The sequence below is a fragment of the Rhinoderma darwinii genome, chromosome 1, assembly GCF_050947455.1.
Source record: "Rhinoderma darwinii isolate aRhiDar2 chromosome 1, aRhiDar2.hap1, whole genome shotgun sequence".
NCBI classification, from domain to species: domain Eukaryota; kingdom Metazoa; phylum Chordata; class Amphibia; order Anura; family Rhinodermatidae; genus Rhinoderma; species Rhinoderma darwinii.
In genome coordinates this window covers 195,139,317-195,156,368 of record NC_134687.1, presented here as the reverse complement: position 1 = coordinate 195,156,368, position 17,052 = coordinate 195,139,317, and the positions used below count along the sequence as shown (strand labels likewise).

Sequence of the window (17,052 nt, the reverse complement as noted above, 5' to 3'; positions counted from 1 at the left end):
TTTAATCCATGGTTCTCCTCCGTTTCACCTGGTAGTTCCAACAATCCCGAGGTAGAGGTCGTTCATCGGGAACTGTGCACAGTCTGGGCCCAGGTTCAAAAGAACCTAGAGGCGTCCCAGAGCGTACAAAAAATTCAGGCTGATAGAAGACGTTCTGCTAACCCCTTGTTTATGGTCGGGGATCTGGTGTGGTTATCGTCTAGGAACTTGCGCCTTAAGGTCCCGTCCAAGAAATTTGCTCCCCGGTTTATTGGGCTGTATAAGGTCATTGAAGTCCTCAATCCTGTCTCCTTCCGACTGGAGTTGCCCCCATCTTTTCGAATACACGACGTGTTTCATGCCTCCCTCCTTAAACGCTGCTCCCCGTCCTTGGCTCCCTCGAGGAGACCTCCTGTTCCCGTTCTCACCCCTGAGGGGGTGGAATTCGAGGTGGCCAAGATTGTGGACAGCAAGATGGTCCAAGGCTCCCTCCAGTACCTGGTCCATTGGAGAGGATACGGGCCTGAGGATAGGACTTGGGTACCCGCCCGGGATGTTCACGCTGGGGTATTGGTCAGGAAGTTCCACCTTCGTTTCCCCAATAAACCAGGTCCACTTAGAAAGGGTCCGGTGGCCCCTCATAAAAGGGGGGGTACTGTAAAGGATCTGCCAGGCACAGCGGGGTTAACGCCCATAGGTAATCAGTCGGCACCTGAGTCTATGTCTCTGAGACTGACTCCAGCTTCCACCACTCAGGCTGGCAGGCTTAGGAGTGGGAGAGCCTATCGCAGCCTGGCCAGACTCCGCTAGCTCCCGCCCTCTGTCTATTTATACCTGCCTTTCCTGTTCCTCCAGTGCTTGTGATTCTTCTCGTGTGTTTCCTGGCCCAGCTACAGCTCCTGACTATTTGATCCTGCTCCATACTGACCCTGGCTTACTGACTACTCTCCTGCTCTGCGTTTGGTGCCTCGTACACTCCTGGTTTGACTCGGCTCGTTCACCTCTTTTGTTGCTCACGGTGTTGCTGTGGGCAACTGCCCCATTTCCTTTGTGTACCCTTGTCTGTTTGTCTCGTGCACTTGCTGAGAGTAGGGACCGCCGCCCAGTTGTACCCCGTCGCCTGGGGCGGGTCGTTGCAAGTAGGCAGGGACAGAGTGGCGGGTAGATTAGGGCTCACTTGTCCGTTTCCCTACCCCTATCATTACATTGCTCTTGTAAGTTGAAATGAGAATTCATAAGGTGAAATACATACCATTACAAGGTGTCAGCTTGCATTCCCTTATAGATTCCGGTTTTTCTCCATCACACTGGTCACCCACACGACACAGGACTTGTCTCACCTCAATACCTTCACCACACGTCACAGAGCACTGCGTTGGAAGTAAAGATCATAAAGCTAACATTAGCAATACTGAATATGTTCTAAAGCGGCAGTCGGAGACTGCAGTATGTCCAGGTTTATAATTTCATCTGCTGTCATGGCTGCATTATATTTAATCTAGCACGGCTTCATGAATTACACAAAAAGTGTATAAAGGGTTTAGCATACATATCACACAATGCCCACACTGACCTCAGACCAGGCCCCTGTCTTCCACTGTGCTGGGCATGGACTTCTATTACATGATCTTCTACTTTCAGGACGCTCTCCAGTGCAATACTTGCTGTGCACCGACCGGTTTGTCCCATCGTGAAGAGGCTGAATGCATCTTACCACTCGAATCTGATAGCCAGAACTTCCGCAGCTTTTAGTACAGTGCTCCCATTCATCTGCCACCCAGCTAGAAAATGGTAGAAATGATATTGTAAATGTACAGTATACATAAAGGGATGCCAGTGGGATATCAGATTGAAATATGTTTAGCTACATCAGAACAGTCTCCTTAAATCCTCCTTGAACTGGTATATAACAAGAACCATTGCACAGTAGGAGTAAAAATTGCTATCTTTTGATTGCCTCCCTTGTTCTCAGCAGGTACTATAGCGCTTGCTGGCTCTACCCACTAGAATAGAAAACTTTACTCTTTACTGAAATGATCTGATTCTCAGATGTACAGTATATAACATTGCTAGAACATTTTCTAAAGATATTGACTTCCCTTTGTCTACATGAATAGACTTTTTGCATACATTGTACTTCATAAAAACCTTAGTCTAAAACAAATACATTGCGTGTTTTGACTTGTTAGTTGGTGAACACTCACACGGGCTGTGTACACTCCTGTAAGTTGCACATTCTCCGGATAGGCTTAGGTTTCTTGTTAGCTTCACAGAAGCTGCGGTGAACCATTTTGTTATCACTTTTCCTTCGACAGCCATATTTTGTGTATTGGAAACCTACATGTGGCAGAATATCAGAAAATACATATTTAATGAATACATTAAAGTAGTATATTTAGTGCATTATGATTACATAAGATAATAAAAAGCGTTTACTGGAATATAAGGACTAGGCACTTTTTATGTTTTATATTAGATTAAGCCCTTCCCTCTTTGGCCGCTTTTGACCTTCCTGACAGAGCCTCATTTTTCAAATCTGACATGTTTCACTTTATGTGGTAATAACTCCGGATTGCTTTTACCTATCCAAGTCATTCTGAGACTGTTTTCTCGTGACACATTGGACTTTATGTTACTGGCAAAACTTGCCCGATACATTCAGTATTTAATTGTGAAAAACACCAAAATTTAGCGAAAAATTGCAAAAATTAGCATTTTTCTCAATTTAAATGTATCTGCTTGTAAGACAGGCACTTATACCACACAAAAATGTTGCTAACTAACATCCCCCATATGTCTACTTTAGATTGGCATCGTTTTTTGAACATCATTTTATTTTTCTAGGACGTGGTGAAATTTACAAAGTTCATTATTTTTTTCCAGAAATTCATTTTGAATCCATTTTTTTTGTACCACAGAATGTTTTACCCAAGAAATGCAACTCAATATTTATTGCCCAGGTTCTGTAGTTTTAGGAAATATCCCACATGTGGCTCTAGTGTGCTACTGGACTGAAGCACCGGCCTCAGAAGCAAAGGAGCACCCAGTGGATTTTGGGCCTCCTTTTTATTAGAATATATTTTAGGCAGCTTTGAACAGGTCTTGTGGAACTAAAACAGTGGAAACCCCCCAAAAGTGACCCCATTTGGGAAACTACACCTCTCAAGGAATTAATCTAGGGGTGTAGCAAGCATTTTGACCGGCCAGTTTTTTTGCAAAAATTTTTGGAACTAGGCCATGAAAATGAAAATCTAAATTTTTTCAAATAAAATGTAGGTTTAGCTAATTTTTTTTCATTTCCAAAAGAACTAAAGTAGAAAAAGCACCACAACATTTGTAAAGCCATTTCTCCCGAGTAAAACAATACCCCACATGTGGTAATAAACGGTTGTTTGGACACACGGCAGGGCTTAGAAGGGAAAGAGCGCCATTTGGCTCTTGGAGCTCAAATTTAGCAGGAATGGTTTGCGGAGGCCATGTCGCATTTGCAAAGCCCCCTAGGGGACAAAACAGTGGAAAACCCAAACAAGTGACCCCATTTTGGAAACTATACCCCTCGAGGAATTTATCTAGGGGTGTAGCAAGCATTTTGACCGGCCAGTTTTTTTGCAAACATTTTTGGAACTAGGCCATGAAAATGAAAATCTACATTTTTTTCAAATAAAATGTAGGTTTAGCTAATTTTTTTTCATTTCCAAAAGAACTAAAGTAGAAAAAGCACCACAACATTTGTAGAGCAATTTCTCCCGAGTAAAACAATACCCCACATGTGGTAATAAACGTTTGTTTGGACACACGGCAGGGCTTAGAAGGGAAAGAGCGCCATTTGGCTCTTGGAGCTCAAATTTAGCAGGAATGGTTTGCGGAGGCCATGTCACATTTGCAAAGCCCCTAAGGTGACAAAACAGTGGAAAACCCCAACAAGTGACCCCATTTTGGAAACTATACCCCTTGAGGAAATTATCTAGGGGTATAGTGAGCATTTTGAACCCACAGGTTTTTTGCAGAAATTTTTGGAAGTAGGCTGTGAAAATGAAAATCTACATTTTTTCAAATAAAATGTAGGTTTAGCTAATTTTTTTTCATTTCCACAAGGACTAAAGGTGAAAAGCACCATAAAATTTGTAAAGAAATTTCTCCCGAGTAAAACAATACCCCACATGTGGTAATAAATGGCTGTTTGGAGACATGGCGAGGCTGAGAAGGGAAAGAGCGTCATTTGGCTTTTGGAACTCAAATTTAGCAGGAATGGTTTGCGGAGGCCATGTCGCATTTGCAAAGCTCCTGAGGGGACAAAACAGTGGAAACCCCCCACAAGTGACCCCATTTTGGAAACTACACCCCATGAGGAAATTATCTAGGGGTACAGTGAGCAGTTTGACCCCACAGGTGTTTTACAGAACTTATTGGAAGTAGGCCGTAAAAATGAAAATCTACATTTTTTTCAAAGAAAATGTAGGTTTAGGTATTTTTTTTTTCATTTCCACAAGGACTGATGGAGAAAAAGCACCATAAAATTAGTAAAGCAACTTCTCCCGAGTAAAACGATACCCCACATGTGGTCACAAACATCTGTTTGGACACACGGTAGGGCTCAGAATGGAACTAGCACCATTTGGATTTTGGAAATGTTTCTGGGCGCCATGTCACATTTGCTGAGCCCCTGCAGTACTAGTACAGTGGAAACACCCCAAAATTGACTCCATTTGGTAAACTGCACCCCCTGAGGAATAATCTAGGAGTATAGTGAAAATTTTGATCCCAAAGGTTTTTTGCTGAATTAATTAGAATTAAGCTATGAAAATGAAAAATAATTTTTTTTTTCAACAAGATGTAGTTTTAGATACACATTTTTCATTTTTACAAGGAATAGAGAAGAAAAATCACCCCAACATTTGTAAAGTAATTTCTCCCGAGTACGGTAACACCCCATATGTGGTTATAATCAGCTGTTTACGTATATGGGAGCATTCAGAAGAAAAGGAGCGGTATTTATCTTTTGGAGTGTAGATTTTTCTGGAATGGTTTGCGGACGCCATGTTGCATTTGCAAAACCACTGATGTACCAAACAAAAGTGACCCCGATTTAGAAACTACACCCCTAAAGGCATTTATCAAGGGGTGTAGTGAGAATTTAGACTCCACAGGTGTTTTTCAGAAATGAATACGCAGTGGATGGTGCAAAGTGAAAATTGCAATTTCTCCACTGATCTGCCCATTCACCGCACAATATGTTGTGCCCCTAGAGAATCTTACCCCATAAATTGTTAAGCGGGTTCTCCCGGGTATGGTAATGCCTTACTTGTGGCCATAAATTGCTGTTTGGGCACGCTGTAGGGCTAAGAAGGGAAAGACCGCCATTTTGAGCATGGATTTTGCTTGGTAGTTTTGTTTGAGTTTTGCTGGTATTTCCGTTTACAATGTGGCGGCATATGTAATCTGTGCGGAGTATATCAGGGGTATATGTAATCTGTGCGGAGTCCATCAGGGCATAATAATAGGGTATAATAATGGGGTAAATAATACAATTATCCATAGATGTGTGTGTTACGCTGTGAAGCGATCCGTTATGCGCAGGCCGGTGTCACACTGATAAACAGTCTTCTTTCTTATCCCCTTCTGTAACGCTCTGCACCTTTTGGGGACTTTTTCTCCTTCGTAGTTTGGGAAATATTGCTGGGAAAGTTTTGCGCTGGTATAATACGGGCGCCCTCGCTTCCAGCAGATGTGCTATGTCTCTTCCCTTTCCTAGTTCCTAAATACTAGGGCCCTGAAGCTGAAGGAATGTTCCCCTCCGGCCTGCGCATTGAGATGTTTTTTCATCACCGCATTACTAGTGCCGTAACTTTTTTATTTTTCAGTTGATTGAGCGGTGTGCGGGCTTGTTTTTTGCGAGACGGGCTGTAGATTTTATTGGTACCATTTTAGAACACATACCACTTTTTGATCACTTTTTATTTCATTTTTTGGTAAAGGAAATTACCAAAAACAAGCAATTCTGGAATAGTTTTTTATTGTTTTTTTTATCGGCATCCACAGTGCGCCCTAAATTACATGTTAGCTTTATTCTGCGGGTCGATACGATTACGGCGATACCAAATTGATATAGTTTTTTTTATGTATTGCAGCTTTTGCACAATAAAATCACTTTTTTTATAAAATCATTTGTTTTCTGTGTCGACATATTGTAAGACCCATAACTTTATTATTTTTGCGTGCACAAAGAGGTGTCAGGGATTATTTTTTGCGGCACGGATTGTCGTTTTTTATTAGTACTATTTTGGAGTAAATGTGACTTTTTGATCACTTTTTATAGCATTTTTTGGAAGGAAATGTGACCTAAAAACAAAGATTCTGGCGTTGTTTTTCATGTTTTTTTTTTTACGGCGTTCACCGTGCGGGATAAATTACATAATTGTTTTGTAGTTTGGGTCGTTACGTACGCGGCGATACCAATTATGTATAGTTTTTTTAATGTATTGCAGCTTTTGCACAATAAAATCACTTTTTTTATAAAATCATTTGTTTTCTGTGTCGCCATATTCTAAGACCCATAACTTTATTATTTTTGCGTGCACAAAGCGGTGTCAGGGATTATTTTTTGCGGGACGGATTGTCGTTTTTATTAGTACTATTTTGAAGTAAATGTGACTTTTTGATCACTTTTTCTAGCATTTTTTGGAAGGAAATGTGACCTAAAAACAAAGATTCTGGTGTTGTTATTCATGTTTTTTTTTTACGGCGTTCACCGTGCGGGATAAATTACATAATAGTTTTGGAGTTTGGGTCGTTACGGACGCGGCGATACCAATTATGTATAGTTTTTTTTAATTTTTACGGTTTTTCCCATAATAAAAGACTTACTATGGGAAAAAAGTCAGTTTAGCTTTATTTTTATTTGAAATGTGTGTGTTTTTATTGTTTTACCACATTTTTATTATCTTTTTTTTACTTTTCTGACTTGTCCAACTAGGGGACATGAGGGCCTGATGCCCCGATCGCTACTCTAATACACTGCACTACATACGTAGTGCAGTGTATTAGCGCTGTCAGTTATTCACTGACAGCAAGCCAATGAGGACACGCCGCAGGCGGGTCCTCATCGGCTCCCGTACAAGGCAGACTCGGCGTCCGATTGCCAAAGCAACCCAGCGATTGTTATCTTTTTATCTTGTTATTTTATTTTCATTTTTCACTTCTCCTATGGAATTATTCATTTATTGTTTCCCTACGCATGTATTTTGCTTCTGAGTTCATAGCTGTACTGCCTTATACCCAAGTACACCCCCTATGTATCACACATATGTGCATCCATTGTTTTTTTGTATCTAAAGTGTTCACCTACTTCCTCAACTGCTTCTTAGATACCCACTTGACATGGGCCTGAACACCCATTCCATGAATCTTCCTTGTGTGTAACTAATAGATAGATTGCCACTCTTTGCCCACGGATTCTAGACAGACACACCTATTTCCTCTAACTACCACTTGTAGATGGTCTGGATACATATCGTTTACTGCTGTTGGAATACACACACATATATGTACAGTTATACATACAAAATAAATTATTTTTCTATAAGGAGACCTCCACACCACTTGATGCGCTTCACTGTCTCATGATGCTAGACACTGTCCCTTCCTGTTTTATTGCCCAATGTTGTACTCATCTCCTTTGTATATATTTTCTTGAATGCATTTCTATGTAAATCTGCATATCATACATCCTGTATTTACTTATGGAATCTGTATAGTATACTATAATAACCTATATATGTTTTTTTAGTGCCCGACGAAGGTCTCATGACCGAAACGTTGCACATGTAGCCACTGGCATTGTGAAAAATCGAAATAAATTTACGTTAAAATTTCAAGCGTGTGCCGAATACAATTCTTACTATGTCATAGTGACATGTCAGAAGTTTTGATCGGTGGGGGTCCGAGCTCTAAGACCCCCACGATCGCTAAAACAAAGCGGCAGAAGCGGTTGGGTGAGTGCTGAGCTGCTTAGTTTCTGAACAGCTTTTCTCGGAAAGCCGACGTAAAAGTGTATGGGACCATAGACTTTCTATTGAGTCCGTACAGAGTTACATCGACTTTCCGAAAACACTCACCGATCAAAATTTCAGACATGTCACAATGACATGTCAGAAGTTTTGTGAAACTTTAATTACCCTTTAAATGTATGAAGTGCTATTTAACAAAATATGATGTTTAGATAAATGGTTTTAATACTTATCAAATGTAACATATCTGTCTGTCTGTCCGTCTGTCTGTCTATATCTTACTTTAGGCAACAAAAAAAATGATATTATATTATTATAAAATGGTAGTATCTAAGTCTACCTCACACTTTCTAAAAAAGAAACTGTAGAAACAAGCACGATTTAGGGCTCATGAACACGGCAGAGTCATGTGCAAAGAGAATGTTTGGCAATGATGGGGGTTTACGACCTATTATGGAACTGCACGGCCCCCGTGTGCTGGTGTCATTGATCTTACCCCCGAACAATCAGCTGTTATTGCTAGTGATCATGCAGCCACTCATTCTCCCTGAAGCAGCTGATCAAATAAATGGGCAAAAATGTGCTAAATGATCATAAAGTGGCTTCCAGAGCTGCTCTTTGCACCTGCTCTTCCCTCTGGCACACAGGGAACCCCCCCCCCCCTATGATATCCATACTCCTTGAAAGAGAATTGGCTGGGACAACTCCTCTAAAGGAAATGTGTAATCCGAAAATGAAGTATCGTATATATTATATTTTTTGTTAAACATATTTTTTAAGTATTTTTGATGTTGTTTTTTTAAGTTTTCTATGTTTTTACAATTTTTCTAAATCTTTCAGTTTTTACTCTGGCCACTGAGCCTCACAATAAATTGATGCTTCCAGTTCTGTATAGATCATTTCCCAGCAGTCATCTAATTATCATCACAGGCAGGATTACAATGGAAGATAACACCCTAAGGGCATGCCCCCACGTGGCGGAATTCCTCCGCAACTGTCCGCATCAATGCCGCACCTAATCCGGGTTGCGGATTACGGCTGCGGATCTGCCCAAAATGTGCAGTAAATTGATGCGGACTAGCTGCTGCGGACTGCAGTAAAAGTGCTTCCCTTCTCTCTATCAGTGCAGGATAGAGAGAAGGGACAGCACTTTCCCTAGTGAAAGTAAACGAATTTCATACTTACCGACCGTTGTCTTGGTGACGCGTCCCTCTTTCGGCATCCAGCCCTACCTCCCTGGATGACGCGGCAGTCCATGTGACCGCTGCACCCTGTGATTGGCCTGTGATTGGCTGCAGCCGTCACTTGGACTGAAACGTCATCCTGGGAAGCCGGACTGGAGACAGAAGCAGGGAGTTCTCGGTAAGTATGAACTTCTATTTTTTTACAGGTTGCTGTATATTGGGATCGGTAGTCACTGTCCAGGGTGCAGAAACAGTTACTGCCGATCGCTTAACTCTTTCAGCACCCTGGACAGTGACTATTTACTGACGTCTCCTAGCAACGCTCCGGTAATTCCGGGAGCTCCATTGACTTCCTCAGTCTGGCTGTAGACCTAGAAATACATAGGTCCAGCCAGAATGAAGAAATGTCATGTCAAAAAAGCAAGACGCATCCGCAGCACACATAACATGTGCATGACAGCTGCGGACTTCATTGCGGAATTTAGAATCTCCATTGAAGTCAATGGAGAAATTCTGCCATGAGTCCGCAACCAGTCCGCCACTGCTCCGCAACAGACAGAGCATGCTGCGGACACCAAATTCCGCTCCGCAGCCTATGCTCCGCAGCGGAATTTTACGCATCGTCTAAACGAACACTTCTAAATTTAAGTGGAAGTCAATGGAGAAACGGCTCTGCTGCGGATTAACGCTGCGGAGTGTCCGCAGCGGAATTCAAGTAAAGTTCCGCCACGTGTGAACCCAGCCTAAGGCCGGATTCACACGAGCGTGTGCGTTTGCGCGCACAAAAAACGCGGGGTTTTGCGTGCGCAAAAGGCACTTGACAGCTGCGTGTGTCAGCCCCGTATGATGCGCGGCTGCGTGCTTTTCGCGCAGCCGCCATCATTATGACACTCTGTTTGGATGTTTGTAAACAGAAAAGCACGTGGTGCTTTTCTGTTTTCATTCATCCTTTTCACAGCTGTTGCGCGAATCACGCTGGTCGCACGGAAGTGCTTCCGTGTGGCATGCGTGGTTTTCATGCACCCATTGACTTCAATGGGTGCGTGATGCGCGAAAAACGCTCAAAGAACGGACATGTTGTGACTTTTACGCAGCGGACCAACGCTGCGTAAAAATCACGCAACTGTCTGCACGGCCCCATAGACTAATATAGGTCCGTGCGACGCGCGTGAAAATCACGCACGTTGCACGGACGTATATCCCGTTCGTCTGAATAAGCCCTCATATAGATAACACAGGATCCATCTCTTATTAGAATGACCCTTCCTGTTCTGTAGAGATCACTTCTCAGCAGTCATCTCATTCTCATCACAGACAGGATAACAATGAAAGGTGACTCCTCTATTATAAAGATGGAGGAAGATAACACAGGATCCACCATTAACAATAGATAATGGGCACAGCTCCCCTCCTCCCCCTCCCTGCACATATCATAGGGCATGCTCACTACATTGCCCCACAGAAGTTAATAGTCATCTCCAGACTATTGTTTCCTAAAGTCCATGTGGCTGCTGTAAAGCAAATCTCTGAATGCTACTAACATAGAAGAGCAGCAACTCAGGCACGATGGCAGCCCTCATAATCATGTACAGAAAATAGAATAAAAAGAAATCAACATTCAGAAAAAAAAAAAGATTTGAAAAAAAAAAAGATTACCGTATTTTTTGGACTATAAGACGCAGTTTTTCTCTTAGGATATGTTCACACGGGCTATTTCCGGACTTTTTTCGAGACCGTAAATGGCCCGAAAAACTACTGGAAAATCGGAAGCAGAACGCCTCCAAACATCTGCCCATTGATTTGAATGGGAAAAATGGCGCTCTGCTCCGACGTGCCGTGAAAAAGAAGCGCATGTCACTTCTTCAGTCGTTTTTGGAGCCGTTTTTCCATAGACTCTATAGAAAAACAGCTCCAAAAATGGCCGTAAAAAAGGCAGCGAAAAACGCGAATGGCTTAAAAAACGTCTGAAAAGCACGAGCTGTTTTCCCTTGAAAACAGCTCAGTATTTTCTGACGTTTTTGAGTTTGTGTGTGCACATACCCTTAGAATCTGAGCTGTAATCTTCTGCTGCGTCTTTTCTTCTCAAGGCAAACAGCTGCCAGGAGCAGAAGACTGAGCTCTGAGCTTCAAAGGTCCTTGCAGTGCAGTGTAATGGAAGCTGCATGTCCTGTGCTGTGTGTAAATGATCTCTGCGTTATCTGCTCACTGAACAGTCACATCTTACACACAGAATTCTGTCATCTCACTGCTCAGTGAGCAGATAACACAGACATTACTACACACAGCACAATAAGTGCATGACCACACATGGCGGAATTCCTCCGCAACTGTCCGCATCAATGCCGCACAGAATCTGCGTTGCAGATTCTGCAGCGGATCTGCACAAAATGTGCAGAAAATTGATGCGGACTGGCCGCTGCGGACTGCAGGAAAAGTGCTTCTCTTCTCCCTATTCAGTGCAGGATAGAGAGAAGGGACAGCACTTTCCCTAGTGAAAGTCAAAGAAATTCATACTTACCGCCCGTTGTCTTGGTGACGCGTCCCTCTTTCGGCATCCGGCCCGACCTCCCTGGATGACGCTCCAGTCCATGTGACCGCTGCAGCCTGTGCTTGGCCTGTGATTGGCTGCAGCCGTCACTTACACTGAAACGTCATCCTGGGAGGCCGGACTGTAGACAGACGCAGGGAGTTCTCGGTAAGTATGAACTTATATTTTTTTTTACAGATACATGTATATTGAGATCGGTAGTCACTGTCCCGGGTGCAGAAACAGTTACTGCCGATCGCGTAACTCTTTCAGCACCCTGGACAGTGACTATTTACAGACGTCTCCTAGCAACGCTCCCGTCATTACGGGAGCCCCATTGACTTCCTCAGTCTGGCTGTAGACCTAGAAATACATAGGTCCAGCCAGAATGAAGAAATGTCATGGTAGTAAAAACAATACGCTCCGCAGCACACATAAGATCTGCGGACTTCATTGCGGAATTTTGACTCTCCATTGAAGTCAATGGAGAAATTCCGCCATGAGTCCGCAACCAGTCCGCCACTGCTCCGCAACAGACAGAGCATGCTGCGGACACCAAATTCCGCTCCGCAGCCTATGCTCCGCAGCGGAATTGTACGCATCGTGTAAACGAACACTGCTAAATTAAAGTGAAAGTCAATGGAGAAACGGCTCCGCTGCGGATTAACGCTGCGGAGTGTCCGCAGCGGAATTTAAGTGAAATTCCGCTATGTGTGAACCCGCCCTAAGGGTATGTGCACACACAAAATAAAAAACGTCTGAAAATACGGAGCTGTTTTAAAGGGAAAACAGCTCCTTATTTTCAGACGTTTTTTATTCAAAGTCACGTTTTTAGCGGCCGTTTTTGGAGCTGTTTTTGTATAGAGTCTATGAAAAACGGCTCCAAAAACGGCCCAAGAAGTGACAGTATGTGCAGGTACTGATCTGCAAGGACCTTCTAGCCACGCCCCCTCCTGCAAGAAGAGCAGATTCAACACCATTAACCCCTGCCACTCCACACCTCTGATGTCTGGTGAGTTCAGGGGAGGGTGAGAGCACTATAGCTGCCAATATCTTGTATTTCTGTCTCTGACATTGTTATGGGGCACTGTGGCTGGCAATGTATTGGGGCACTGTGGCTGGCATTGTATTGGGGCACTGTGGTACCCTATTGTCTCAATATTACCCAGGAAATGTACAGTTAGGGTATGTTCACACGCCCTATTTACGGACGTAATTCAGGCGTTTTACGCCTGGAATTACGCCTGAAAATACGGCTCCAAAGCGTCGGCAAACATCTGCCCATTCATTTGAATGGGTTTTACGATGTACTGTGCAGACGGTCTTTTTTTTTACGCGCCGCTGTCAAAAGACGGCGCGTAAAAAAGACGCCCACGTCAAAGAAGTGCATGTCACTTCTTGGGACGTAATTAGAGCCGTTTTCCATTGACTCCATAGAAAAACAGCTCCAATTACATCCGTTATGGACAACGCGAAAAACGCCTGCACATACAAAAACGTCTGAAATTCAGGAGCTGTTTTCGCCTAATTTTAGGCGTATTGGACGTGCACGTGTAAACATACCCTTAAAGGCAAAACCTTCTTGTTCTCCTCTTTTATGCTACAATTTATGGGTGCGTGTTATGTTCCAGTGTGTCTTATATTCCGTAAAATACGGTATGTTTCAATTTTTATCTAGTAAAAAATATATAGGTGATACATTCCATTTAAGTGCCCCGTTTCCTCTGCTGCGTACCACTGAACAGGTCAGAATGCTATTTTCTTAATACTCCTCGGTGGTTCTATCTGTATTCATTTGACATACAGCTCTGTTTGATCAAATCATCTTGTTTTGAGTCACAATGCGAGGTGCAATATCAAAAACACTTCGAAAATATTTACACGTGGCAGATTTGTTGCAGAGATTGTCCCATCCATATGAGGGGAGTTTGCAGAAATGTATGCACATGCTGCAGAAACAACCACAATTCAGATGTATGTAACAGATTTTCCGTAGCAGACATTTTTTTGCAACAAATCTGCTGGGTGTGAATATACCCTTAGGCCAGGATCACAGACACAGTTTTGATGCAGTTTTTGTGGATGTTTTTGGCTCTTTTTTTTTGAGCCAGACACAAAAGAAAGGAGATGCATCAGTCTTTTCTTTATACCTTTCCGTCCTATTGGATCCATTTCTGGCTTTGGGTCAAAAAAACTGAGCCAAAAACTGCATCAAAACTGTGTGTGTGTGATCCTGGCCTTATAAGAACTTTCTATATTAACACTATATCATCTAGATTAGCCTTAAATTACAACCCATCCTTACAGCACCTACCTCCGCCACAGGGTTTGGAGCACTGAGACCAACTTTTTAGCGCCCACTCATAAGTATCCAGTTCTTCCTGCAGCACATTGTTATTGTTTATCGAAGGCAAAGAGTCTTCATGAATGATGTATTTATATGTTAGGCTGGATTTTGTGTCATTCTCTTGAGGTATAACCTTTAGGAAGCACAACACAGAGAAAGCGTTACATTATCACACAAAACACCATCCAATCCTGTGTTATGACAGAACAGGAACATCAGAACGCTTTGCGAAGGGAACACCATACAACTCAGCCTCCGAGGGCTTCTGTCAGCCAAACAAATGTTTTCCATGACTTTCCTGGTGTTTTTTGTTTATTTCAGTAATACTCATGACGCCTTGAAGGTATGTGCACACGATAGCAGGCATTTACGTCTGAAAAGACAGACTGTTTTCAGGAGAAAACAGCTGCCTCGTTTCACACGTAAATGCTCCTCCTCGTAATATACGAGGCATCTGTGACGCTCGTAAATGTTGAGCTGCTCTTCATTGAGTTCAATGAAGAACGGCTCAAATTACGTTGCAAAGAAGTGTCCTGCACTTCTTTGCCGAGGCAGTCAATTTACGCGTCGTCGTTTGACAGCTGTCAAACAACGACGCGTAAATGACAGGTCGTCTGCACAGTACGTCGGCAAACCCATTCAAATGAATGGGCAGATGTTTGCCGACGTATTGTAGCCCTATTTTCAGATGTAAAACGAGGCATAATACGCCTCGTTTACGTCTGAAAATAGGTCGTGTGAACCCAGCCTGACTGTTAATAAGCTCCAACATTTCATTACATTCATCCTTTTACATTCATCTTTCAGAGCACACAGGCAGTCAGTAAACATTTAATATTATCACTGAATTCAATATGTGGGTTACTCCCAAAAACATATGGTATCACAAAATTGGACACTGAAAAAAAAAAAATTCTGCACAAGTCCCTTATATTATCTCTTGCACAATGGATTCCTAAGCGTAATTGGTGTAAATTATCTGAGTAAACTAAAGATCCCCCATCTCAAAGTGATAGGGAACAGTCCTTTGGGAAGAGGGCAGAAATATTAACGCCTGCATTATTTGTACAGGGATGTGAGGTGTTTAGGTTGGGGGTTAACCGGTTAGGGTATGTTCACATGGGGCAGATTTGCTGCAAAGACTTTTGCAACTGAAAACTCTATTCCTTGCATCTGAACGAGGTAGTTTCTGCAGCATGTGCATGGATTTCTGCAAGCCCCATATAGATGAATGAGACAGTTGCAGACATTCTTGCAACAAATCTGCCACATGTGAATGTACCCTTACGGCTGTGGATTTTCTGTTTGGATTTGCGGGCGGAAAAATGCAGCGTAGTATAGTAGTAGCAAAGTTGATAAGATTTTAACAAATCACATCCATATGCTGAAAATTGACGGAAATTGACATGCGGTGTGGATTAAGTGCACACGATTCGTATGACGTGCGGTTTCGCTGTACGTATTTGCATGTGGGAAAAACCGCGGCGTAAGACATTACCAGCATAGGCAATGAGATTCCAGGGAATCTCATGTCCACGCTGCGGTATTTTTTGGGACGTAAATTGACCCGCAGTGCGTATTATTGAAGCCGCGGCATGTCAATTTATCCTGCGATCCTGCTTGCGAATTCTATCTCCCTACTTATGCAGAAATACGCAGCAAAGCTCGCAGCATGAAAACGCCGCGATTTACGCAGCAAGACGTAAAAACCGCACCAAAAAATGCATCAAAAAACATACCTTCTGGTGAGTTTTTTTGCTGCGAATTTCTTGCGTTTTCTTGCGGTTTTGCTGCATATTTTCCGCAGCAAAATACACAACGTAACTAGGAAAGACTGGGCCCCATAGCAAACTTTTGACTGGGGCCCCCCCCTCCCCTGGGTGTCACACAACCCCCCCTTGTAGATAGTGCCTTTTTTACAGCCCCCCTGTAGATAACACCATACAGCCCCCTGTAGATAACGCCATACAACCCCCTCTGTAGATAGCGCCATACATCCCCCTGTAGAGAACGCCATACAGCCCCCCTGTAGAGAACGCCATACAGCCCCCTCTGTAGAGAACGCCATACAGCCCCCTCTGTAGAGAACGCCATACAGCCCCCTCTGTAGAGAACGCCATACAGCCCCCCTGTAGATAACGCCATACAGAGTCCCCCCTGTAGATAACGCCATACAGCCCCCTTTCTAGATATCTACAAAGGGGGCTGTATGGCGTTATCTACAGAGGGGGCTGTATGGCGTTATCTACAGAGCGGGCTGTATGGCGTTATCTACAGGGGGGACTCTGTATGGCGTTATCTACAGGGGGGACTCTGTATGGCGTTATCTACAGGGGGGACTCTGTATGGCGTTATCTACAGGGTGGACTCTGTATGGCGTTATCTACAGGGGGGACTCTGTATGGCGTTATCTACAGGGGGGACTCTGTATGGCGTTATCTACAGGGGGGACTCTGTATGGCGTTATCTACAGGGGGGACTCTGTATGGCGTTATCTACAGGGGGGACTCTGTATGGCGTTATCTACAGGGGGGACTCTGTATGGCATTATCTACAGGGGGGACTCTGTATGGCGTTATCTACAGGGGGGACTCTGTATGGCGTTATCTACAGGGGGGACTCTGTATGGCATTATCTACAGGGGGGACTCTGTATGGCGTTATCTACAGGGGGGGACTCTGTATGGCGTTATCTACAGGGGAGACTCTGTATGGCGTTATCTACAGGGGGGACTCTGTATGGCGTTATCTACAGGGGGGGCTGTATGGCGTTATCTACAGGGGGGACTCTGTATGGCGTTATCTACAGGGGGGACTCTGTATGGTGTTATATACAGGGGGGACTCTGTATGGCGTTATATACAGGGGGGACTCTGTATGGCGCTATCTACAGGGGGGACTCTGTATGGCGCTATCTACAGGGGGGACTCTGTATGGCGCTATCTACAGGGGGGACTCTGTATGGCGTTATCTACAGGGGGGACTCTGTATGGCGTTATCTACAGGGGGA

At 43.6% G+C, this 17,052-nt stretch overlaps 1 protein-coding gene across 1 annotated transcript in view; it reads right to left on the bottom strand.

The window, feature by feature from the left end:
• Positions 1–17,052, bottom strand: part of ADAMTS3 (ADAM metallopeptidase with thrombospondin type 1 motif 3) — a 228,624-nt gene that overhangs the window by 15,526 nt on the left and 196,046 nt on the right. Inside the window, exons 18-21 of the mRNA XM_075860687.1 lie at positions 14,011–14,176; positions 2,184–2,316; positions 1,553–1,760; positions 1,232–1,349 (exon numbers count right to left, since the gene is read on the bottom strand). Of these exons, the coding sequence (XP_075716802.1) occupies positions 1,232–1,349; positions 1,553–1,760; positions 2,184–2,316; positions 14,011–14,176 (625 nt within the window). The remainder of the gene's footprint in view (positions 1–1,231; positions 1,350–1,552; positions 1,761–2,183; positions 2,317–14,010; positions 14,177–17,052) is intronic.